Genomic DNA, 26,759 nt, shown 5'->3' with positions numbered 1-26,759 from the left:
TTCAGAGCAGAGAGAAAAAAAGTAAATCTTGTTAGTCGTGTTTACAAAGCCAACATAGCACCACTTCCAAACCTTTCAGGTACAGGAGTGTTATTTTTTGGCCAAATCATTTTAAGATTGTGGTTAAAATTTTATAAATATAATTTGAAAAAATAATATATACCATGACTAAATGGAATTCCTTTTACGGATCAAAGGATGGTTTGATGTTAGGAACTCTATTAATTATTAGCATTAATGGACCAAAGAGAAAAAGTATGATATTTTACTTTTCTGCCCCAAAATGCACACAATAATATTAACTTCTGTTTGTGGACTTTGAAAACACAAAACCCGAAACAAAACTCTTAGATGAGTGGAACTAGCTGAATAGTTTCACATAACAAAGGTGTTGCAGAATGTTACCAAGTACCATGCTTAATGACAAAATACTAGAAGTGGTCTCGTTAAAGTTAGGAAAAAAAATGATGAATAAAATACCATTCCAATTAAAGTCACAATTTATTTTGATAAATGATTCTAGAGATTACTTGGGGGAATAAATAATATGAGAATAGTCCAGGAAATTCTAAACAAGAAAAAAAAATGAGGACTGGGCTAATAACTCTATCAGGTATTTAAATATTATAAATCTAAAGCAAGGAAAGCAGTCAGAGAAAAATTCATGTTAAGTGTGAGTGGCCTTTTCAGGTTACTGGAGAAAAGAAGATAAGGAAACACTCATTTTGATAGTGGGAGAATAAATTTGAATAACCTTTTTGAAAGGCACTTGGTGATAGCAAATACATTTTTTTATCTTTTTAAAAGGGAGAGAGGGAAAGAGCACAGGTGGGGAGAGGGGCACAGAGAGAGACAGAGACAGAGAGAGACAGAGAGAATCTTAAGCAGGCTCCACACTCAGCGCAGAGCCAGACATGGGTCTCGATCCCACGACCCTGGGATCATGACCTGAGCCAAAACCAACTGACTGAGCCACCCAGGCACCCCACGAGTGCATTTTTAAGTGTACTTCTATTTTGGTCCAGCATTCTGCTTCTAGGAATTATTCTAAAAATTTCCTTAGAGACAAATTTTGTTGCATTCACAAGATTGTGATGAGAAACCAGACCTGATACTGTTTCATCAGAGATTGTTAACAAATTTGTATTCACAGCTTCTTTCCTCCTCTGCTGCTTTCAAGGATTTGTGGTCTCTCCAGTTGGGGTAGCTTGGAAACATAGTCCTCAGTGACACATATGCCTGACTTGGGCTACAAAGTGAGTTTGTTTTAGGTGTCGTGGCCAGGATCAATCATAGGGAAGTGACTGCAAATATTTTGCCTTTGAGCTCTTTTATCTCCCCTTTTAAAACCTCCGTCCTGTGACCTGATGGGACAGTTTGATATATATCAACTCTTAAAATTTTGTTATGCCTGATATAGTAGAAAGGTAGAATCCTTCCTTGCTCTCCTACCCTCCAGCCCGTCCCCCCTCCCCCCACTACCCTCTAGTCCCTTGGAAAGAGCTTTGGGTTTGGAATCCAAGGACCTGGCTTCTAGAGCCAGTTCTTCCACTGACTAGCCCCGAGACTTAGGAGAAACAAGATTACCCTTCTAAACTTACTTTCTTTGAGAGTCAAGCATCCTAACCTGTTTTTGTACTTGTCTTTCCACTTACATTCTCATTCATTTACTCCCTCAGCTTCAGTCATCACCTGTTGTCTGGTTCCCAGGTGTGGAGCACATCTCGGCAGAGTGCTCTCTTCTGAACACCCTCTCTGCATTTCTTACTGTTCCCTGGGCATCTCCTCCTGACTGTCCCATGGGCACCTGAAACGCACATAACAGGGATAAACAAACCAACTACATGCAATTTCCCTTTAGGTCGTCCCTTTACCTAGCATACGTACAAGGACGTATTTTAGATGTTTTACGTTTGTTTTATAAGCAAAAGTAGCTAAGATATGTAATGATCCCTTACAGGATGGCGCGTGGGCAGAAAAGGATAGTGGATAGGGGTGGTGATCCTAACAAAATGCCTGCGTACCTTTCAAGGCTTGTGTGGCCTTCTCAACTCTTCCTTTTCCTCATAGTCGGCTGATATGAATCTGCCTCCTTATCCTCCTTGCCCTTTTAAATTTATACAGAAGTGATGCCCCTTAGTGGCAGAATCAGGAACTTCCTCCATTTGCCGATCAATCACACGAAAAATGTCTTCTTGTGTGCTTAAACAAATTGTTATTGTGATTTGACACATTGCTGAACTGTTGTAGGTGCTTGTTTTGCAATTCTAATAAATACTTCCGACTTCACCCATAACGACTAGGTACCTTCGTCTTAGAGTGTTTCAGGAAAAAAAATAGACCAAATACGCTCCACAGGAGTGTGGAATGTGTACCTTTTGAGAAGGTGAGACAAGGATACTTAATGCTTATTTTATTTTAAGAGTATAATGTCTGTACAGTAGACATTACTCCAGCTTTTGGAGTTGTAATTAAATCTCATAACCTAAAATTCTCTTTCTAGTCGAATACTTAACTTGTAGCTAGTCTAGGAATACTTGTTGAATGACCTAATGGTCAGTGGCGATCCTTGAAGACCTTCATGCTTTAAAAAAAAAACAAAGCAAACAAAAATTTTTTTAAAGAAAAGTAATACAACCACAATTAAATACAATCTGGGAAATTAGAGAAAAAAACCCTACTCTTGATTCCCCTGACAAAACTGCCGATAGAGTTTTTATATATCTGGTTCTTTTCAGATTTGTGTTTATGTGGTTAAAATTACATATCCTGCTTTTTTTCCCACTTACTGTGTCATTTTATGACTGTTACTTTCACTGGCTGCATAGTAATCTTTTAGTTGCAGGGACTTTTGGCCCTGTTGCATGTACAGTGTGTATGAAGAGTGGATGGTGCCTGGTTTCTGAAAAATACGACTCTTGAGCAAACACAGTAATTCTAATAAAATAAAATTGTGTATCACATAGATTTTTCTAAATAGGAGAACTATAGGGGCACCTGGGTGGCTCAGTCAGTTAAGCTACCAACTTCGGCTCAGGTCATGATCTCGCAGTTTGTGAGTTCGAGCCCCGTGTCGGACTCTGTGCTGATAGCTCAGAGCCTGGCTCCTGCTTCAGTTTGTGTCTCCCTCTCTCTGCCCCTCCCCCCCCTCAAAAATAAACATTCAAAAACATTAAAAATAAATAGGGGAACTATATAACCCTCATATCGTAAGGTCAGTGCTTTATTTTCAGACTTCTAAGCCTGAAACCCGAGGAAGTTGGTTGTCAGTAAGTGTAATATGCTATGTGTCAGCTATGTATTTTGGAGAAGTTGCAAACAGATGTTAGATACCTGTTTATTTGGAGGATTATTGTCATTAATATTTACCACTGTGTTCTCTTACAGATTATGGAGCTTTGTGGTGCAACGAGGCTTGGTTATTTTGGAAGAAGTCAGTTCTACATTGCTTTGAAACTTGTAGCTGTTGCCCAGTCTGGTTTCCCTTTAAGAGTGGAAAGTATAAATACAGGTAAATATGGAGTACATTAGTAGCTGAAATGAAATAAAGTCCGTAGAATTGCTGAGTCTTCTTGATATTTTAGTGGCATTTGTGACCCTAAGTGTCACGGCTTTAATCTCACTACCATGCTTTTTTCATTTGCGAATATTAGAAAAGTATCTCTTTCCTAAATCTGTTATGGCATGTATGTACTTAATACATATTTGATGATAATATAAAAATTGTTAAAAGTGATGATTTTTCAGAACTAATTCACTAAAAATTGCTTAGAAAGAGGTTAGGTGAATAATTTTATCAAAGTAAATGATGAATTGTAGTGAGCATTTTCTTATATGCCTTCCTTATATTCTTCTTTTCTGCTGAGTATAAAATAGCATTATACTTGTGGGTTTTTGTGTGGGAAAGCTATATATACTTGAAACTAGAAACTATTAACCAAAACTTTCTGATAGAGACAATATTAAAATATTGGCAGACTAAAACCTGGTTACAGACATCTGGCTGCCTTATAAGTATCACCTAGGATAATTTGTTTTTTTATGCTTTGGAGGCTTATTGATGCCCAAGTCAGTGGAAATTCTGTAAAGGTAGGCACTTAAATGCAGACAGTTCTTTGGTTGTCATAGAAAAAAGAGGAAAGAGAACACTTGAGGTTTTCTGTAATGTTAGAATTTTTATAAATAGTTTTAAGCACCAGCTCAGTTTATTAGTCAGTGTGAGCTTTTCATTGTGGACTTCTGGTTTGCCACACATCATTCTTCTAGAATTGACAGTGTATATTCTTTTCAGGTAATTTTGAATTCTTTTACTTACATCCTGAATAAGCTTGGTTTAAGTGTGGAGTTTCAAGGCAAATGCAGATAGTCATAGTGGAGGGAAGTGTACTTTGTGTTAAAAAGTCTGCTACTGTTTTGTTCTAGTCTAAAAGTATGAGCTATGATTGACCTGCAAAGAAGTTCTGTCTTCTTTCTTCTCTGTTTAAAATTGAATGTAGGATATTTGCTGTAGAAGTGTCATAAGCCAGACTAAAACGGATAGATATGAGGCCTTGTGCTGTGTCGTTGGCAGGTGAACAGTAAAATATTTTCAGGAACTTGTGCCATGAAAATGTCTAGATTAATCTAGTCTCAATCCAGTGACATTTTCTATGTTTTACTTACAGCTCTAGCATCTTACTTAAGAGAATCAGTATGAGTAGAAACAGCCTAGCCTTCCCGGTCAGACTGACCTAGGTTCAGATCCTAACTGTCAGTTACTATCAGTGACCTTGGCATCTGGTAGCCTCAGTTGCAAGCATAGAGCCAGACAGGACAGTTATTACAGTTTTAGAAGGTCAGTTTAATGTTGCTACTACTTTCTAGGTTAGAGTCTCCCTAAACAGTGTAAGGGAGGTGGTCTAAATGTAGTGATAAACATGTGTCTGTGGTTTCCGTATCAGTTTTTACAAAGATTCTTTTTAATATCTAATTCGTATTTCAGTTTTAATGTGTGCCCCTTTTTCTTTTAAAGTAATAATTATTTTTGCGGTTAACAGTGAAGGACCTTCCTCTGCCGAGATTTGTTGCTTCAAAGAATGAACAGGAATCTCGTCATGCAGCCTCATATTCTTCAGATTCTGAAAATCAAGGGTCTTATTCTGGTGTAATTCCCCCACCACCTGGCAGGGGGCAAGTGAAAAAGGGATCTGTAAGCCATGACCCTGTCCAGCCTCGTACGTCTGCAGATCAGCAGGTAATCATGTGCACATAAACGTTATTGGTTGATGTGCTGTATAGATGTTCACATTAAAACTTATTGAGTGCCTTGTTGATTAAAATTTAAGTCTTAGAATAATAATAATATTCTTTCTAGGAACCTGCATCCCCAGTCGTTTCACCACAGCAGTCCCCACCAACTTCTCCACACACATGGAGGAAGCACAACCGTCACCCCAGTGGGGGAAATAGCGAGAGGCCACTTACAGGACCTGGGCCATTTTGGTCTCCCTTTGGTGAAGCTCAATCAGGTATTTTAAAATTCTTTAGAAGACAGTTATTTATTAAGGGTTGTAAATTAAAGGAAGCTTGATGATGTTCCTTCCAGAGTTTCCTCCAAGATAATTTTAATTATAAATTAAGTGCCTTAATTAGAAGCAAAAGCCAACCATGAAAATTTGTAGGCAGATACATCAGTTTAAACAATGGTAATTGCGTTTACCTAATACATATAATTCTTAGACAAAGTTGATAAATATCAGATGCTCTGAAGGTGAAATGGGTAAATAATTACTTCCCAGAATATTAGGTATATATTACATTAGCTCCAGTATTGACAAGGAAAGCACACAATAACAATTTAAAAGATTTCAATGAGGCATAATTTTATTCATTTTCAATTTTTTTATTAAAGCTCTTTTTTTGTTTTATTTGAGAGAGAGAGCGGGCATGTGTGTGCATGGAGAGGGGGGTGGGGGAATAGGGACAAAGAGTGAGAGAGAATCCCAAGCAGGCTCTGTGCTATCAGCACGGAGCGCCACTGACCTCGATCTCGCAAGCCATGAGATCATGACCTGAGCTGAAATCAAGAGTTGGACACTTAATTGACTGAGCCACCTAGGTATCCTGAGATACAATTTGAAACTGACAGAAGAGATTCAGTTTGGAAATTGTTAACATTTCTTCAGAGTTAGAGTTGGAAAGAACACTTCTATAATATGTATGTGGTGAGTTACAATTAAAAACCTCTGGTTAAAAACAGTTGGCTTTTCTTCAAAAGTGAGTCGGCATGTGTACCATTCTCCCCCTAGGTTCTTCTGCGGGTGACGCAGTGTGGTCAGGGCACTCTCCACCTCCACCACAAGAAAACTGGGTCAGTTTTGCAGATACTCCACCAACCAGTACTCTTTTAACCATGCATCCTGCTTCTGTCCAGGTGTGACATTTTATTGGTATTGCATTTTTATTTGCTTCATTCAGAGTATTGCTGCGGTCATTGTTTTCATATTTTGCTGTGGCACACTTGATAAATGCAAGTTCACTCCTCTTACAGAACACAGAACTCTGCTCTGTGCCTTTTCTTAAAGTCTCTTCTCATTGGAATGTTTCACTAAAAGTTTGGGCTGATTTTCTTTCTAATTATTCAGTGAAATTTTGAAAGTTGTCTGCCCCTAAGAATATCTCCTATTTGCTTGGCTTTCTTAGCACATTTTTCATAACTTTCTGTTGCTTACATATTGCTATCATTCTACGCACTTATATAATCATCGTGCAGAAACACTCAGTAACTTGATTATAACAAATATGTGGTTTGCTGATGAGTTTGTGAAGACTTCTTGTATTTTAAACATCCACAGAAAGTAAGTTTTATTTTCAAAGAGGAGTAACCTAGCAATCTTGGCCCATATAATCATTACAGATAGAAAATGTACTGAGGAAAAAAATGTTTCATTACAGGACCAGACAACAGTACGAACTGTAGCATCAGCTACAACTGCCAATGAAATTCGTAGGCAATCCAGTAGTTATGATGATCCTTGGAAAATAACAGATGAACAAAGACAGTATTATGTAAATCAATTTAAAACCATTCAGCCTGATCTAAACGGATTTATTCCAGGTGAGTTGTTAAAAACAGAAATTCTTGTAGATGGGACAGGACAAAGTCTCGGTTTCATAATCTCAAAGGCATGGTTTTTATTGGTCAGAGATTATAAAGAAAATCAGTTCTCAAGTTGTGTGTCTAAAAAGCTGATAATCACTGGAGACAAAAACATGACGTGCACACGTGTTAAGGGTACCTTTTTCCCAGTGAAAAAAGCCTTAAGACTCTTACCCTCATTTTATTCTTGGATCTCTACGTTCAGAATAACATTAAACAACACTGTTTTAACATTTCAGGATCTGCAGCTAAAGAGTTTTTTACAAAATCAAAACTTCCTATTCTTGAACTTTCTCACATTTGGTAAGTGTGGTACTTCACATCAATCAGGTAATGTGGGTTGTTTCAAAGGAGTTTCCAGCAGGTCGGTTTTTGAACCTTAAAAAATAAACTATTAGAGTAATCTTTTCAAGAATGTTCCCAAATAACTCAGTATTGCCTTCCAATAGTAGTCAGTTTCTATCTCACTCTCTGGAAAAGAAAGAAATGATGCCAATACAGTAGTTCTTTTTAAAGTGCTAAAATTCGTTAAGCCATATTAGCTGTTTAAACCATATTAGCTGTTTCTTCTTGCTTAGCATAATGCATGGAAGAAAAGCTAGTTGCTTCATACATGGTTATCTTTATCCCATTTGGTTTTTAATAAGCCTATACCTGTTATGTATTACCTATACCTATACTAAGCCATGTGCTTAAGAACATTGCTTAGCTCCCATTTAAATCCATACTAAGACTCACGAGAGCCGTGATGTAGTTGGAATTAGTTACTTAAAGCAAATTATAACCACAAGTTACTTTTTAAAAACAATTATCATATAAGCATAAATGGTATTTCTACTCGATATCAATCTATTTCTTTATATTTTAAATTATTTTGTTAGTAGGGTTTTTAGTAGCTTTGAGTGTTGTAGCAGAAGAAAGATAATGCCTAAAACTGAAATATCAAGAACTGGCAATATACACTTGCTGTTTATGGTATCAGGCATTAACTACAAAATGGTTGCCTCTGCATCTAGAAAGTGGGACGATAGTTGAGGGGAAGGGGGGTTCTGCTGCTTTTTAATATCAAGCCTTGTAGTCTGTTGAATGCTATTTTTTTTTTTTTTCATTTTCGACACTTTTATTTTGTGGTGATTGTGAGACAAACACAATCCCAACATTTAGACTTCTCATCCTCCTTCCTGAGGACTATCTGACTCCATGGCTCATGCACCCCAAGTACAGTAGGACTTTGTAGAACTTTGATAACAATAAAACAAAGTTTTTAAAAATCTCAGTGACATATTAAATGGGCCTGACTTTATCCTGTTACTAAAAATGCATATGAATTAAAGGTCCTTTTTTTTGGTGACCTTATGTATTGAGGGTGCTTTTCAGCATTTTATTATAAGAATTTCAAGTATTCAGAAAAGGTTAAAGAACTGTGCCTTGAACACTCATATGCCCACTGCCTGGGTTCCACAGTTAAACAGTTTGCTATATTTGCTCTATTATACTTTTTCCATCTGTGGGATTTTTTAAGTTATGGATTGTACTTTTTCTGGAAAAAGATTTCTTTTTCTTCTTTTTGAGACATAAAGGGATCCAGAGCAAATGATTATATTTATGGCAAGTTTGTGTTCCAGGGAACTTTCAGACTTTGATAAAGATGGAGCATTGACACTGGATGAGTTTTGTGCTGCTTTTCATCTGGTAGTTGCTCGGAAGAATGGCTATGACTTACCAGAAAAACTCCCTGAAAGCTTAATGCCCAAACTGATTGATTTGGAAGACTCAGCAGGTAAGTTCGGGAGCCTAAGGGACCTGGTTACAGGCCTTGATAAACATCATACTTGATTTGTAAGGCAAAATTAAGATAGATGTTAAAACTTAGCTTAACAACCTCAAGAGCATGTAGATTTAACATCAGAATGTAATATACAGGCTGAACTTGTATTAATGGTTTGTCTTAGCTTTAAAAAGATAAATAATTATATGCGCTACTATTTTACTTTACACTTTTGACTTCCTGAGATTTTAAGAACATTTCACAGTATCTTGGTATTTTGCCACAAGGCAAATGCTTTAGTTGCATTATATATTGTCTGAGGTGGGAAAGGTAGCCTGTGTTATCAATATTTTTCCATTTTTAATGCATCTTAATTTGTTGAAGGACGGTGCCTGGTTTATCATTAGACCAGCTCAGTCTGCAAGCATTTTCCTTTCAAAAGCCCAACTCTTTTCAGACTCTAAAGAAATCTGGAAATTTTGCGTTTCATTGTAAATATCGCACTTTTGTTACCGTGTTTACAAGAATACTTTTGTAAATGCCCATATTTATTGGGCATTTCTTTTAAAAGGAAACAAGAATATAAGGGGTAAAAAAGTGAGCCTGTTGTTTTAAAATTCAGAATGAATAAAAGGAAATCTAATGTTAAATTTTTAATGAGACTAATTAAATTACTGTTTTCTGTTTTCCTATCTAAATTATCTGTTCGATATTGTGATGGAAAGAATTTTATACTTTTAAAAGAAAAGCTGAAGCATAATTTGGCTCTGCAAAGGGCATTTATCTATTAGGCAGTGTCTGTTTAATTCAGAAATGCACATGATCTGACCTTATTGTCTAAATTATACAGAAGGAATCATATGCATGTTATTAATGTCACGAAGAGAACATTCTCCTTGATGTTAAGAATCTGAGTCTGCTTCTGGTTTTGCTAATTATTCCTGTGACCTCGGGCGAGTTCTGACCATTTATTTTTTGCCTTCTGTTTCTCCACCTGAAATGTGGATTTGATGCCATTCATGTTTCTGAATTGTACACTGACCTTTTGGCAGCGAGGAAGTTGATTTAAAAATTGAGCATTGATTTTTATGTTTTTTAGAAACACTGTCCTATGAGAATCCTAGGATTTTTCTGATCATTTCAGGTAGCTATTAGCAACCTCTAACTTGAGCAGAAAGCTAAGTATTTTTGTTGACAATTTTGCTTCAAAGTACTTTGATTTCTCTAATTGAGAAATAAATGAAAACTCTATTTAGCTTATTTGATAGTAGCCAGAAGGGAAGAAATTTTGGTAGCTACAAACGTGGTGTATCATTTTAAAACTTGGGCCTTGTATCTAGAATTTTTCTGTGACTTTCTTTGAAAACTGGTAGGATACTAATACAAGGAAATAAGTCAAGTTTATTCTGTTATGTTATTTTCTAGAGACTTGTCTGAACCTGTTATCTGTTGCATTCACATTGGTGAATTTGGCTATAGCATGTAGTCAGTGGAGGCTTTTGTTTTTTATTTTTAATTTAAATAAATTCTGGTTCTTTATAAACTCGACTTACTGCCAGAATTTTAAGGTTGATGAGTCAAGAACTTCTTTTTCGGGCGTTTGTCTTTTTATCCCTGTTAAATCTGTTTAGCTAAGAGACACTCTGGTTTGGTTTTAATTTTTTTTTTTAATGTTTATTTACTTTTGAGAGATAGAGTGTGAGCCACCCAGGTTCCTGTAGACACTCTGCTTTTTGCCTACATATATCTGTTTACTATTGCTTTAACTATAATTTTAAAGGTGTCAAAGAAACAGATAATTTTGTCCCATTCCAACATAATATTATATGGTTTTCTGATCATCTTTATTCTAAACATTTGGCTACACAATATTAAACTCAAATCTGCTTTGCCTACTTATAAATGATAAGTTTGGAATTCTGTTAATTTGGGGGTTGGAGAAACTGTTTAATATTTTTCCACCTACCTATCCTAAGCCTGAGATTGATATTTAAAAAAATATGAGCCTGGAAGAGCCTGGAGCCTGCTTCAGATTCTCTGTCTCCCTCTCTCTCTGCCCCTCCTCCACTCACACTCTGTCTCTCAAAAATGAATAAAAATGTTAAATAAATAAATAAAATAAAATAAAATAAAATGATAAGCCTGAGATTCATAGTACACAAAGTCCTTTGTATATAGAAATTGTGTGACACTGTAGATCACTCAATATCCACAAAAATGATTTAAAATAGCTGTGTTTTTAGAAGTTCACTTTAGAAGTTTTAAAAGTTAAAAGGCAAATACCCAAAGAGTTTCCTTTGGCGGAGGTTGCTTTGGGATTCTCTTTGGAGCCTTTCTGACTCACAGGCAAAAGTAGTTCCTGTTCCTCTGATCTCTCATAATATTGCCTACATGCTGCTTGTTATGGCACACACATCACACCGAATCCTGTTTTGTTTTGTTTTGTTTTGTTTTGTTTTGTTTTGTTTTGTTTTCCTCTTTCTACTACCTCTCTGAGCTCTTTAAAAACAAACAAACAAACAAAAAAACAAGAAATGTATCGTGTTCATTATAGTATCCTAAGGACCTAGCACTTGGCCAGGCAGGTACTAATAAGTTGTTCAGCAAATAATTATTGAGTGAATTAATGGTAAATGTGTGCTACTTTTAAAGTAGGATATTTTTCTTAACACATTTCTTTGAAGCATGGCTGTTTGTTGCCATAAATTTGTGATGTTGGGGCATACTAAATTATTAGCTCTGCAGGTATTCTGTGTTGGCAATTTAAGTAACTTAAAAAATAAATGATGAATACTGGTGACTTAAGTTACAGCCACTTGGGGTAACAAGTTAGGCTTTCTATATGCATGCAAACATGGGTTGGGTTGGGGACATATGTAATTTTTCCAAAATTATTTGATGAGGTTTTTAGGATTAAATGTCAGGTAAAACAGAATAACTAATGATCTGTAAGTGGAGTGCTTATGTGGGCCTGAATTAAAATACTTAATATTTAACATCAGCACTGAATCGGGCAGCTGGGATAAATAAACAAGGAAACTTGGTTTTTATTGTCTTACCAAAAGAAAAAAGAAGCATACAAAAATTCATCTATGGAAACACCTTTGTGAAGTCTTCAAGGACAAAACCAAACATGTTGGGATACTGTGCACCTTCAGCTCAATCCACAGAGAATCTTCTTTAGAGCACAGTTTCAATTTGACATATATTTTTTGTGATTATTTGGTAATATCTCCCTCTTAAACTAGCCTGGAGGATCCTAGGCGGGTAGTAACTGGATCGTTCTTGTTCATTGTGTCTCAGCACCTGGCAGGGTGCAAACTGAGTATGTAAGTAGGCGTTCACGTTTTTTGAACTGACTAAGTGGCTGAACCACTTGTTTTTAAAACTGTTTTCTGTCTTCATACCACCCTGCTCACATGAGTAGTAATATCTGGTTGGGACGCTCAGAGAATGGGTGAAGTTATTCCCTATTGTCTCCTCCTCCATCATCACTGCTTCATAGTAAATTGAGCGTATTTCATTGTTGCTGAGATGATACGTAGTAGCACAGATCCCCAATCTCCTTGCAGTACTTCTAATATGAATAGACAGTTTTTAATGTTTACTTATTTTTGAGAGAGAGCATGAGGGAGCACAAGCTGGGGAGGGCCAGGGAGGGGGAACAGAGGATCCAAAGCAGGCCGTATGCTGATTGCAGAGAGCCCCATGTGGGGTTCGAACTCGCAAACCGTGAGATCGTGATCTGAGCCCAAGTCAGACACTTAACTGACTGAGCCACCCAGGCGTCCCTAAACATGAATATTTTTTTTTTTTTAACATTTATTTATTTTTGAGACAGAGAGAGACAGAGCATGAACAGGGGAGGGTCAGAGAGAGTGAGACACAGAATTGGAAGCAGGCTCCAGGCTCTGAGCTGTCAGCACAGAGCCTGACGAGGGGCTCGAACCCACGGACCGTGAGATCATGACCTGAGCCGAAGTCGGCCGCCTAACTGACTGAGCCACCCAGGCGCCCCAACATGAATATTTTTTAAAGCCACAAACTTTTTATGGATAGTTTACCAAAAATCCATACTTGAGACTAGCTTGATGCCAATCATTGTTGACTTTTCTGTTTATCCAGAAACTTTTAACATAGAAAAGGCCAACACAGTAACACATGCATATACCTGTTTTCACACAAGTACACACTATATATATCCTTGATTTTTTTTATAGTGTTGAACATCTTTGCACTTTGTCGCATATAGGGCTGTCATATTCTTTTTTTTTTTTTTTTTCAACTTTTTTATTTATTTTTGGGACAGAGAGAGACATAGCATGAACGGGGAAGGGTCAGAGAGAGAGGGAGACACAGAATCGGAAACGGGCTCCAGGCTCTGGGCCGTCAGCCCAGCCCAGAGCCTGACGCGGGGCTCGAACTCACGGACCGCGAGATCGTGACCTGGCTGAAGTCGGACGCTTAACCGACTGCACCACCCAGGCGCCCCTATATTCTTTATCATACAGTGTATTCCATAAGATAGATGTGGCTTAATTTAACCAATGTCTTATTAACGGATTTTTGGATAGTTTCTTGACTTTACCTTTAAAACAGTGCTGCAAAAAAGATACATATATCTTTATTTTCTACAAAGAATCCTAAATCTTTATTTATTAAAAAAAAGCTTTTTTTTATTTTTACTTATTTTGAGAGAGAGGGAGAGAGAATCCCAAGCAGGCTCCACACTGTCAAGGGCTTAGACTCATGAACCGTGAGATCATGACCTGAGCCAAAACTAAGAGTCAGTGGTTCAACCAACTGAGCCACCCAGGTTTCCCTCAATCTTTATTTTTGAAAATTCACTCTCCCAAATGACTTTAGTTGCAGAGGAAAAAATAAAGTAAACACTAATATTCATCATTACCTTTACACCTAAGGAATTACTTCTCAAGCCTTCCCCTCCCCCCCACACACACATATATACATTCTTAACATTAGTGTCCTTTTTTTCCAGATAGTTGGTTGTTGTATGTGACAAATCAGTACAATTCCCAATATTGGCAAAAATGCACCATTTAATGAAATTGGTCAAAATGATTAGAACTCCATAAATTCCTGGCAAAGACACTGACAACAAGATTAGATCATACTTAAAGCAGAAAATCTCTACAAGGATGACGTGGTAGGGGCTTTGAAAGATTATGGTTTAGGAGTGCCTGGATGGCTGGATGGTTAAACATTCAACTCCTGATTTCAGCTCAGGTCATGATCTCGTGGTTCATGAGTTTGAGCCCTGTGTCAGGCTCTGTGCTGACAGTGTGGATCCTGCTTGGGATTCTCTCTTCCTCTCTCTCTGCCCCTTCCCTGCTCGTGCTCTCTCTCAAAATAAATAAGATTTAAAAAAAAGAATAAGTAGAGGATTATGGTTTAAATATCAGAGCTTTAGTAATAGTCCTTGTGAATAATTATGATACTTTAAATTATTTTTTGTATAAAGGTCAAATTTTGTACTTTTTCTTTACAATTGTGATATGAAACTCAAAAGTGAAACAAAAGACCTCTATCTTCCTCTGTAGGAAAGAGAACTCCATGGAGGGGCCCCTTGGTGGCTCAGTCAGTTATGAGTTCAGGTCATGATCTCACAGTTCATGAGTTCAAGCCCCGTGTCAGGCTCTGTGCTGACAGCTCAGAGCCTGGAGTCCGCTTCCGTTTCTGTGTCTCCCTCTCTCTCTGCCCCAACCCTGCTCATGCTCATGCTGTCTGTCTCTTAGAAATAAATAAATGTTAAAAAATTTTTTTTGTACGTTAAAAAAAAAAAGAAAAGAGAAGTCCCTGGAAATAAATGAAAGCATTGTCATCTTGCTCAATATTTTGTCTTTATTTACTGTGTTTAAGTATAGGCCCTCAGTAAGTGTTCACTGATTGAATTCTTTTATTAATTTTGCCACCAAATTGCACCCCAGAATTACAGCATCTTTTATTCTTTGGTCTTGATACTCATTTTCACAATTTTCTGTGTTAAGTTTTGAAAACAAAGCCCTACATAAATTATTTTTTCTTCATGAAATTTTAGTTATTTTAACTGGATTCACATAGATGCACTTCTTCCATTTTTAGCTGTTCTTGGATGATGGGAACCTTCTATGTATCTGTAGATTATATTCTTTGAAGTATAGTAGCTGAGTCAAATAATAGTTCCTATAAAAGATCAGTACTGCAAAAAAAAAAAAAGTCAACAGTTTACAATTTAATTAGGATTTGGAGTGAATGTTTCTTCTCAAACATTGTACACATTTTTGTACTTAAAAAATCCTTGGTTTTAATTTAAAACTGGTGAACTATGTAGACTGTATAAAGGTCTGCTTACTGAATAAGTTTCCATTTTGTGGAGTGTTGAAGAAGAGTAAAATTAATTTTTCAAATAGAATGTAGTTTTTTAATGGGTATAATATCAAAACAAAGCATAGTATACCTTAAATTCTTTAATTTCTTTTTGCATATCCATTGTTTGCCCCTGTCTTTTAAGTATGCATGAAAAATGTACCATTAGTAGTTTTACTTGAAGACTTAACATTTATCCAAACCAGTTTATTTTTTGTTTTAAATACTTTTTTATAAGAATAATATTCACATTTCAAATAAGACATGTAGCTGCTTATGCTTTAACAAAGCTATTAAATGAGATTGCAGCTTTGACTGAGGTTTCATGATTGAAGGATTCTTCCTACCTTTATTTTGCTACTTGAAAGCAAAATAAGTTTTAAACCCTAAGACTCTAGGGAGCATATATATTTCTATCAGATTAATAACAACCGGCAGTCATTTTTGAAGCAGTGTTAGCATGTTAGTGTAACAATGGAAAGATAAACCTAGAATAAAACCAAAGGTCTTTGAGAAAGACCAGTGTTCACTGACCCGAATCTGGGAACTTTTCAGAATCTTTGGAGGCTAGAAGGATGGAAACTACTGACAGGGTTTTTATTTTCCGGTGTGATCCTAAAAATACAGTTTGCACTCATCTAATATAATCATTTCTAACTTTAAATGTAGATTGACAGTATGTCAGTGTGATCACACTGGGTTGTGTCTTCCAGACCCACTTTTATACATGGAAATACTTTTTGCATAACAGCCCTTTTGGGGTTTACTTTAACAAATAATTTAGGCTCATGCTCTTCTTTTTCAGCCCTGATGCTCTGATGATGTCAGGGGCAGAGCAGAACCCTCAGGAGGGAGGCAGGGTTGACACAGTGTTCCAGCGGGAGGCTAGGTTGGAACACTGCATCAGGTAAGCGTAAAACTACGCCCCTGCCTCCGCAAGATACAGTCTTAAAGACTAACTTCTGTGGGTGGGCGTGAAGCTCTTGGTTGGCATTTATAGGGAGCCAGGTTGAAGGAGGTGCGGTTTACTTACAGACCTAGTGCTTCTCAGTCTCATGACTGTTAGTTTCTAGAACATAGGTAATTTGTCCTTTTTCTACTACCATTTGTTGTTCTATGTAAGAGGCGATGTGTGATTTTGCTAATTTATTCTAGAAATAAATTTTGGATTTTCTAGGACAGTGAGTTTTCACACTTTTTAGTCTTAGGACCCCTTTACATTCTTAAAAATTATTGTGGACCACAAAAGAGTTTATGCGGACGAGATCTATCGGTAATTACCTATTCAACAAAATAGTTACCTTTTTAGAAATTAAAACTGATAGATTTTATGCTTTATTTTAAAATAACAATAGAACACCTTTTACGTATTAACAGATATTTTTAGGAAAACAACCGTATTCTCCAAAATAAAAAAAATTATAAAAAGGATGGCATTGTTTTACATCTTTGCAAACCTCTTTAATATCTGGTTTAATAGAAGACAGCTAGATTCTCATATTTGCTTTTGCATTCAGTCTGTTGGATATGTTACGTTGTTGGAAATGTGTCAGGAATTGGCAAACTAAAGGCTGAGGACCAAACAGTCTGCTGTCTCTGTGTAGTCCACAAGCACAATGGGGTGGTGGTGGTTTTTTTAATCGAGGTGCTGGGGGGGGGGGGGGGCAGTATTTCATGATACATGAAATTTATATGAAATTAAAATTTTACTTCCGCAAATGAAATTTTATTGGACTACAAACCAACCTCATTCCTTCACACATTATTTCTGGCTGCTTTTGCACTGCAATAGTTGCATGTTTGCAGCAGAGACCATATAGGCCGTCTGCAAAGCCTAAAATATATACTGTCTGGCCTTTGTAGAAAAAGGTTGCCAGTCTCTAATACATGAAGAAAACGTGGCCTCAGTAGTGAAAGGGAGGACTATTTTCAGATAATTACAGATGTTCTTTGGTACTACTCCAAAACTCAACAGATGGTAATTTCTTAAAGGTTAATTGAGAGCCGAAACCATATAGATGAATTGTTTGTACTGTTACATCAAAATCCATAGGTTTGCCTTGCACTTTGAATACACTTTGAGCGAATCTTTTACCCCATGCGTGATTTTGTAACTTAGCGCATTGATTACTTGTAAAACATCAGTTTATTGAGTTATACAGACCTTTCAAACATTGGGACATTTTATTATAAAATGTCAAAAAAGAGTATATGTTAACATAACCTATCTTATCAAAGAAGCATTGTGAAGTTCTTGAGAGTCTGGGCATGGATACACATTTTCCAAAATTCTTATTTTTTGCTTGAAAGCTCAAACTTTGTCATTTGTAACAAATACTGAAGACAGTTGGTTTTCCTGGAAGTGACAGGCTCACTTAATTCATTTTTGAGAAAATGCCTGCCCCATATCCAAGTCTGAATAATTATAGTTTATCAGCTATTCTTTCAAGGAAAATGGTGTTCCATGACAAAAGTGGCCTGTTCAGCTGACAACTGAGTCATACAAGTACTTTTCCTTGACACCACTGCAATCCTGGATATGAAGTAGAGTGCTTTGTATACGTTTCCCTTTTTTTTTTTTCTTTCTTTTTTTTTTTTTTTTCTGCCATGCAGAGTATTGAGACGTGTTTTCAGGGCTGAGGTTTCATAAAAATAATTTTTAGTGTGATAATTGTGAGTGTTCTTCAGTGAAGTTGTCATGCTTGTTTATTTTAACTGGAATGTGTGGGGTGAAGGATATAATGACTAATATATTTTGGTGCCACTGCCTCGATTTTTGCTTATTGATAAGCCAGCAGTTCTACCCACCATTGCTTTTGCTTCATTGTTGTAGGTGCCATCACAGGAAAAAGCATTATTATCATTACAAAAACCATTTTGACTTTTCAGAGCCCGTAAAAAGTCCCGGGGATCCCCAGGGGTCCATGGACCACAGTTTGAGAATTGGTACTCGAGGAAAATAACTATTAGAATAATTATGAAGTACAATTATTTGGGTGGCTAACATTTCACTTCTCGGCCTCAAGAGGCTGGACCCAAGGCAGTTTTGTACCAGTGAACCAAAGAGGTTCCCAGAATCTTCCCTAAATTGTAACTGCCCTGAAGTGGGCGTAGGGTGCAGCCTGATCCTAAATCTGTAAGTAGAAGACTGAGACGGGAGAACAGAAGTCTGGAAAGCTAAACCAGGGCCCCAGTTTGCCCTGAGATGACATTTCAAACCTCACTGATACAGTCTGACTTTAGATAGATAGGTTCTTTTGAAAATTAATCATTCTGTAGTTAAGACTATTCCAATTCTGCTTTTCTCCGTATGAATACCTGCTCTGGGGTATCTCTGACGTTGCTTCATTCAACATCCTCATTTCACTGAGAGCGAACAGTCAAACTTATAGCTATTATCTTCCTTTCCTTAACTTCCTTCCCCTTGGTAATCATAGGGGGAAAAGTCCATAATTTCCGTTCACACTGAGAACTACAATGGATTTATCATAAATAATGTTTTCATTAGTCGTTCTCTGAGAGCTTTGAGCCTTCATAGAATATTATAGGAGGCATTGGTTCTACGCCACTCGGACACGTTTATTGACAAAGGGACGAGATTAAAAAAAAGTAGCAACTATTCTTGATCTTAGAAAACAAAAGTTTATCAAAATATCATGCTGGACTGCAAATTAGGACTTAAAGAAGTTATGTCAGGGTACGCGAATGGCAAATTTGAGATAGCCATGGAACAGAAATGGGGCAAAGAGAAATTCTGAGAACTTTTTCAAAATGTCAACAGGTAATTTTTGTTTTAGGAAAGTAACAGTAAAGAAGAATGAATTTAAATGGAGAACCTGAAAGTAACTTAAAAAATATTTGAGTGCCTGCTATGTATTAGGTCCTCTGTTAGGCCCTAAAATATAAAGGATTTGCTTATGAATAGGTTGAAAGGTAAAAACCTTTATATTGCTAAGTTATATGGCCATCTATTAGGAATTTGAAGTACAGTGCTAAGTTAATGGCAGATGTCTTTCTGATGGAGAAACTCAGGTGCTGTTTTATTCAACTTGCCCATGGTCAAACAGTGAGATGGTGACAGATTTTAGAATCATATTTTTGTTATAGGTTCTCAGTAGATTAAGTAGTCCCATTAACTTGGCAATGAATCTGATTTTCAGGCTGGGATTATATTCAAAACCATGTAAAATTTGGGAAAATTGGATTCAGAGTTTAGTTGCCGTTGAAATTCCTTCTGTTTTTACATTGGAATGTAATTACATTGTAATGTAATTATACATTGTAATGATAAAAGTTGGCTTATTGACCTTGCTCTTTGCCCAAGCCTGGGGCCTTTCCTTTCCTTTTGCTGTCTGCCTTGCCAATGTATGCTGCTTTTTGGTAACGGGGAGGTTTGCAGAGAAAATGTGAGTGAATGAGTTCCAAATCAGCAGTTTCCAAATTATATTCCAAGGGAATTTGGAAGGATTTTGTTTGATAAAAATGGTTTGTGTTTGGGAAAAACTGGTTAAATAAAGTTTATTTGTTCAAGGACATTACAAGTCTTTGATACACAGGTGTGCATGGGGATGTTCAACAGGGAGTTATAGTATCACCACATTTATTTGAACAGGAAGCCTAATTTTTTTAAGCACCTTAATGATTAGTCTTCCATGAAATATACTCTGGGAACTGGTGTGAGATTATTAGAAAATGATTCAAAATAAACCATAAGAGACTCTGAAATAGAGAACAAACTGAGAGTTGCTCAAGGGGTGTTGGGGGGGTGGGCTAAATGGATGATAGGCATTAAGGGGGGCTCTGGTTGAGATGAGCACTGGGTGTTATAAGTAAGTGATGAATCACTAAATTCTATTCCTGAAATCATTATTACACCATATGTTAACCAACTTGGATTTAAATAAAAAAAGACATCTAGTCAAGTAAGATAAATAAAATTAAAATAAAATAAATTATTCAGAGCATGTGTCTATTGCATTTGTTGTTATGTGTAACACTCTTTTTTTCTATTTATGCCTGACTAGATTTTATTTTCATGGAAAGCTATGGTTCCGAGTAGACAATACATAGCATTAATAAGTATTGCCTGATTATTTGATTTTTAAAGTGTTTTTTGGGGGAGCATAAGGAAAGGAAATTCAGTTTATAAATTAATGCTTTTGAAAATCTTCTGTTCGATTTTCTTTTATAAGTAAATATTCCTAAACTAAAATGTATTGTTTATAGAGAATTTCTCTGTTTTTCAATTGCAGACGTTGGGGATCAGCCAGGTGAGGTAGGTTATTCAGGCTCTCCTGCAGAAGCACCTCCAAGCAAGTCGCCGTCAATGCCGTCACTAAACCAGACTTGGCCTGAGTTGAATCAGAGCAGTGAGGTTAGCAGATCTTCCCTTTTCTTTTACTAACATTAACTATTTTAAGGTAAGAAGTTCCAGACAGAGTAATTTCAGCAGATAGCTCTGTCAGTATGCATGCATGAGAGAACATACCCAATATGACTGTGATAAAGGTTTATAATGACGTGACTGAGCTTTTCCAAGTATTTTTCATAATAAATACTATCGTTTGGTTTCCAGCACTTATTCCTGCTAAAGCCTTGTGAGTTAGATGGGGCAGACACATGAAGTTAACAAAGGGGTGGATATCTTGGCCCACATATCTCATAGCCAGAGAGGGTCTGGAGCTAAGATTTAAACACAGATCCTTGACATTCAGTCAGCTGTGCCCACCGTATCACACTGTCTTCTCATTTCCTGTAAGCAAGGTATGTGATAATATATTCCGTATCTCAGCATTGGAAGCGAGTGTGAGAAGTCACTCTCCAGCTTTCCACAGGAAAAAAGCATTTTCTACAACCCAAGCTATTTATAATAATTTAGTTCTATGCTATACAAAATGGAACGATTTAACTACTAACTACAGTGGCTAAAAGATAAATCGTGCCAGACCAAGCACAGCATGCAAAACAGAATTTGAGACCAAATACACTGCCTCCCCCCATTACTTGAGCTCCTCTATAGAAAACAATAGAAATAGGGCCACTCTGATTAGAAAAAAAAAAAAGCCCAGAGGCCCTCCCATAGGGCCACTCCGATTAGAAAAAGAGAAGGCCCAAGGCCCGAGGTCCCCCCACTCTGCTAAACCTTAATGCTGCGTAAAACTCCTAGGAAACCACTGGCGCAGTCTGTGAGAGCAGTTTTCTTTGTGAACAAGTACTTTTTTTCTTCTGGTTTTTAATATCACTTTTATAGTGCTACAAACCTAGAAGTTTGTTGTTTCAGGAAAAATTCTAAGCTTTCTATGTTTTCCATGTATTTTAAAGGCTGAAAAACACTAGATGGAAGGGACACTAGTTAATTTTACATAGTTGGAAAGCAGAGAAGGAACTGGCAAGTTTTAAGTACTTGCAGCTGCTTTATGACATAATCACAGATATGTGTCTGAGACCTTGTAACATACATTTATCATAAAATAACCATCTAAGTCCTTGTTAGAGGGAGGAAGTAAGGCTTAAAAGAATTTACTGGGAGGAAAAAAAATTTACTAGTAGGCTTTATAGAAAGTACGGTCAGTTTTCTTGAAATCACTAATTTTTGCTACATTTATTCATTTGTCATTTTTAAAAGCACTATCAGATTAAAGGAATATTTATATTCCCTTGATATCAGTTCATAAATAAAAGCAGCTCATTCTAAATCAACTCAGTTCTAAAGCCCATCTTCGTTCTCAGTAAAATTGCATGTGATCATTAAAGATGAGGAATGGAGTCCCTTCCAAATTCTGATTTCAGTAGTTGCATTTTCCCTTCAATATTCCTAGCAAGTTTCATTTTGTAGTATTTGCTACCATGTTCGTGAGTGTCACAGTTTTTTTAACTACATGTGAAAAATCAGAATGTTACTAAAACTAACATTGATTTTGAGACATTTTAATAGTATTTATAAAAAGGATATATACTTAGGGTATGGAATTTAAATTATATTTTCATTTTCTACCACAAAGCACTAACACTCTTTCAGCAAATACTCAGCACCTGCAAACACGGACGGGGCACTGGTTAACACTAATAATGGCACCTCACATTTGTCGAGCATCAGTTTTGCTGTGCCAGCTCTGTCCAAAAAGCTCTCACGTGTGTTAACTCCTGACAGCTTCGTCACAACCTTGTGATACAGGTATTATTAGCCTCATGTTACAGATGGTGAAACTGAACCACAGAGAGGTTCAATAACTCGCCTAAGGTCATACAGGATGACTAGGAATCAACTAGGATTCCAGCAGTCTGGTTCCAGAGCATGCTTTTAGCCATTATACTAACGTAAAGATCTGGGTGTTTCTCTGCTCTCCAGGTAGCTTACATATAACCTTAAAAAACCCAAGTAAAACTTCATGCCACCAGATAAGATAGGTAATGCCTTTTTTTTTTTTTTTTTGGCAACAAAAGTCTTCTGCATCTAAGCTTTTCTCCATAATTAGATAATTAGGATTTTAAAAATTTCTTCTCTACCCCTGCAACAATAATTATTGAAGAAACTGATTATATTGACATCACTGAAGTGATGTCCGTGACAAAAGTGAATTGTGGGTTTTCTTTATTCAAGAATCATTTTGAATGCATTAGTATTTCTATCTTAATTTTTATGAAAAAACTTACCTAGAGGGAGAGTTGTTGAATGGTTTATATTATCTATTTTTGTAGATAATTTTCATCAGCGTATTTGCTAATCTTTAATTTCTACATGTCTTCTCAAATTGAATATCACTATTTTAAATAGTAAGTCGAACTTTGAAGCATAAAAATGTATACTTTTCCACACTGAATTATAGAAAGGATTTTGGCTAATAGAGTAGGGTGTGTCTGTGTGTAAACATTTGTGTGTATATATTGTACATGTGTAGATGTTTTTCCTTCTTCAGAGAATAACCGATAATTCTGAATCCAATTTTAATGCAATTTTGATATAAAATTCTTAGCTATTTTATTACTAAGATCTCCCAAACAAATGGAATTTACTAAAATTAACGTATGATCACTCCACCTGTTTTAAGAGGTATGATATTCGTGTACCTCTTTTAGAGAGTAGTATTTCATATCAAAATATGTCTTCTATACATAACACAAACTCAGATGCTTGATTTGCTCTCATTGTGGCCGCATTCTGATTTTTCTAGCATGGGGTGGGGGGCGGTGCCTGATGGGCAGTTCTGTCTTGTGGTCTGGCATGGCCCTGTTCGTAGTGCTGATGGCAGGGGTTGACTTGCTACAGATTGACATAAGCTCAAACATATATTAATTCCGGAAATCTTTTCATTTTACCTCAATTATATTTTATTAAATATCTCTGCATACGGATAAAATATGTGCACGTACATAATAGAATCATCTTTCAGGGGTCGCACTGGCAAGTCACAGTGACTTGCTTTGTTTTGACCAAAACTTTGGTACACAGGATTCATTTAGCATCACCAAATCAGTACATTAACGTTAGAATTTTGAAAGAAGGATTTGAAGTAATACTTGCTCTAGTCAAGACCAACCCCTTCACATTTTTACTTTGTTGCCATTTATATCACTTAGATTCTCTTCCTACAGGGTGTTTTGAGTTTTAATTCTGTGACACTTTGAATCTCTCCCGTTGAGATTGCAATAAATTGTTATTCTACGTTGGAATGTGAAGCTGCCCGCCTTAACATTTTAAGATGACCCAGCATAGAGAAGTATAAAATGTTTATGGAAACACAGCAATTACGGAATTTTGTCAGGCCTTTGAAACACAACTTGCAGTGCAACCTCTGAATTACTTTGCTAAATCTTCTCCAGTGATCTTTGACTCCATCTTTCTCATCATGCTGACTTGTCTCTCCTCTGTCTGTTCAGCAGTGGGAGACATTTAGTGAACGCTCTTCAAGCTCACAAACTCTGACCCAATTTGATTCTAACATTGCACCAGCTGATCCTGTAAGTCAATCACTTAGCTTGCTTGTTTGAAATTAATTTTATTAACCCAAATTTCCATTCATTATGGTTTTTAGCTGATATGCATGATTGAGTGGAGTGCTTAGAGGGAAATGGTGGCAGGCTTTTCAATTTTTGTGTGCTTAATGGTGGAAAGAACATTTTTTTTTTTTTATCATTCTCTGTATTTTCTAGTTATTTTGATGACAGAAAACTGTACGTTTTTACAATCTGGTATATGTGTCTAAGGAAGTATTTTGTGAAAATTGGTTTAGCTGACCTTGTTTTCATTTGCTAATTAAGTGTATGTTCTAGTAAACATATACTGTGTATCTCAGTGAGTGACACTTAGTAATACTGTTTTATTTGTATGCTTACACATCATGTAATATGTACTATGTATGTAAATATGCAGTGTCCTCTTTTATTTTAACAGTCCAGATGATATGGCTTTGACTTAATTAGTATGTTGAGTTCTGTTATACAGAATCAAGCTCAGCAAAAGAATACAGAGTTGTTGGTCACAGATTCCCATTGTGCAAGAGAGCCTCTGTCTTGTCTTCCTGTGGCTCACTGTGTTGCTTTGAAAATGCTACAAAGTTCACATCTCAGATTTAAAAAATAAATTCTATCCCCATAGAATTAATTTCATATATGCCCAACTTGTCCCTCAAACTATTTGAAAATTTCAAAACCATAGCTATTAACCATTCTTCTCACTGTTCACTCCTCCTTTTCCTTTTATTTTTTTCTCTTAAAGAGAAGGACATGCTAATAAGCACCTTTCAAAAAGAAAAGAGGAAGTAAGTAGGAAGGAAGGGAAGAAGAGAGTAAAGGTAGGATTTTTTTTTTTTTTAAATGAGTTGAGTGGAAAGATACGGAAAAAGTGACAAGGCATTCTTTTTAGATGTTTCTGATCAAAGACAGCCATTAGTTTTTAATTAAATATAGAAATAGCCTTATTTAATGTGGATCTAGAAGAAATGGCATTTAAAGATAGTAGTACATCTTAGTAGTTTAAATGAATGGATCTTTCCTGTGCTTCATAATTTTAAAAAATTTGTATCTGTGAAATAGTGAGGATGCTGTTATATTGAAAACAGATAACTTATGGAAGTGTTTTAAGTGTGTTTCATAGTTCATTAACTATGTAGACCATCTGCCTTTTGCTTCTCTTACTGCTGTTTTGAGGGCATTAGTCTTCAGTTTTGATCTGAAAATTAAGGAGGAATAAAAAAACAAAATATAATTTCTGCTGCTTATTAGGGCCGTAATTAAGGTCTTTTGGGAAGTGACAGGTGCTATGAGCTGAAAGACAGTTTACCTTCGCTCTAAGTTTTATTTCTCCATATTATTCTTGTCTCCTACTTAGTCAAGTTATTTTTATTTAAAATACTTAATGGGGGGCGCCTGGGTGGCGCAGTCGGTTAAGCGTCCGACTTCAGCCAGGTCACGATCTCGCGGTCCGTGAGTTCGAGCCCCGCATCAGGCTCTGGGCTGATGGCTCGGAGCCTGGAGCCTGTTTCCGATTCTATGTCTCCCTCTCTCTCTGCCCCTCCCCCGTTCATGCTCTGTCTCTCTCTGTCCCAAAAATAAATTAAAAAACGTTGAAAAAAAAAATTTAAAAAAAAAAATAATAAAATACTTAATGGAAGTCCTTTTTTGAGAAGGCAAGTTTGATGTAGCAATAAAGAAATGCTCTGTTTTATTCTCTAACCCTTAAGAGAGGTGAAAATCATGGTATGACGATTTTTTGTCAGGCCAGGAAAGAACATTATGTATAAAAATATAAAACTCAGAGGCAAAATAAATTGAGTCATGACTGGCAGGAAATGCCAGGAAATATTTGATTTCATAATATTGATGTTCTTGTAACCTTTTGGAAAAAAATACCCAAATTTATGAATTCTGGCTCTAGTGTTGAAAATGATACGGCTCCACACTTTATTTTTTTTTATCTTCAGTGTGGCAGGAGGTTCTAGGAAATTGTTAATTGCTATTTTTAACTTGAATTTAGATCTCTAAACTTGATAAAGTTGGCAGTCTTAACTGTTTATAATCTGGTACCTAGAAATATCTTTTCTCTGTTACGGTGCTAAACTTAAATCTAAACTTTGTTCCCCAACTAGTAATCTCACTTTAAACCTGGCATTAGGAAAATGCCCTGCTCCCATCGAGGATCTAATAAGTTCTTACCCTTCGCTCAATGCTTATCTGGCGTACTGTCTTCTACAGAACACAGCCTATACCCACAATCCCAAATGATCCTTTGCAAGGCTTCAATAAATAATTACAAGTGCGTAAATAAGGTCCACACGGATTAGAAGAGAGTCGCCTAAGAGAAAAATACCACTGCAGTTCTAATATGCATTTACATACCTTACAGTGTTGGAAACATTTAATGGAATGGTTTTTAAAAGCTAAAAATTATAATTAGCCATTTGCTCAACAAGGTGAAAGTCTGTGAAAAGCCCCACACTTCTCTGTAGCACGTAGAGACATCTATATCACACAGTACAGTGACCCCACATG

At 36.4% G+C, this 26,759-nt stretch overlaps 1 protein-coding gene across 7 annotated transcripts in view; it reads left to right on the top strand.

Annotated features, from left to right (window-relative positions):
* REPS1 (RALBP1 associated Eps domain containing 1) overlaps positions 1 to 26,759 on the top strand; it is an 89,000-nt gene that overhangs the window by 45,023 nt on the left and 17,218 nt on the right. For 3 of the 7 annotated variants that reach the window (XM_058735448.1, XM_058735454.1, XM_058735447.1), the window contains exons 2-10: positions 3,388 to 3,511; positions 5,037 to 5,233; positions 5,354 to 5,507; positions 6,288 to 6,412; positions 6,934 to 7,096; positions 7,378 to 7,441; positions 8,764 to 8,918; positions 20,525 to 20,646; positions 24,150 to 24,230. In XM_058735448.1, the coding sequence (XP_058591431.1) occupies positions 3,388 to 3,511; positions 5,037 to 5,233; positions 5,354 to 5,507; positions 6,288 to 6,412; positions 6,934 to 7,096; positions 7,378 to 7,441; positions 8,764 to 8,918; positions 20,525 to 20,646; positions 24,150 to 24,230 (1,185 nt within the window). The remainder of the gene's footprint in view (positions 1 to 3,387; positions 3,512 to 5,036; positions 5,234 to 5,353; positions 5,508 to 6,287; positions 6,413 to 6,933; positions 7,097 to 7,377; positions 7,442 to 8,763; positions 8,919 to 20,524; positions 20,647 to 24,149; positions 24,231 to 26,759) is intronic. The other 4 variants (XM_058735453.1, XM_058735452.1, XM_058735451.1 and 1 more) reach the window with 3 other exon arrangements.

Source organism: Neofelis nebulosa, chromosome 6 (assembly GCF_028018385.1).
Source record: "Neofelis nebulosa isolate mNeoNeb1 chromosome 6, mNeoNeb1.pri, whole genome shotgun sequence".
NCBI lineage: Eukaryota > Metazoa > Chordata > Mammalia > Carnivora > Felidae > Neofelis > Neofelis nebulosa.
This window is presented reverse-complemented; position numbering and strand designations above follow the sequence as displayed.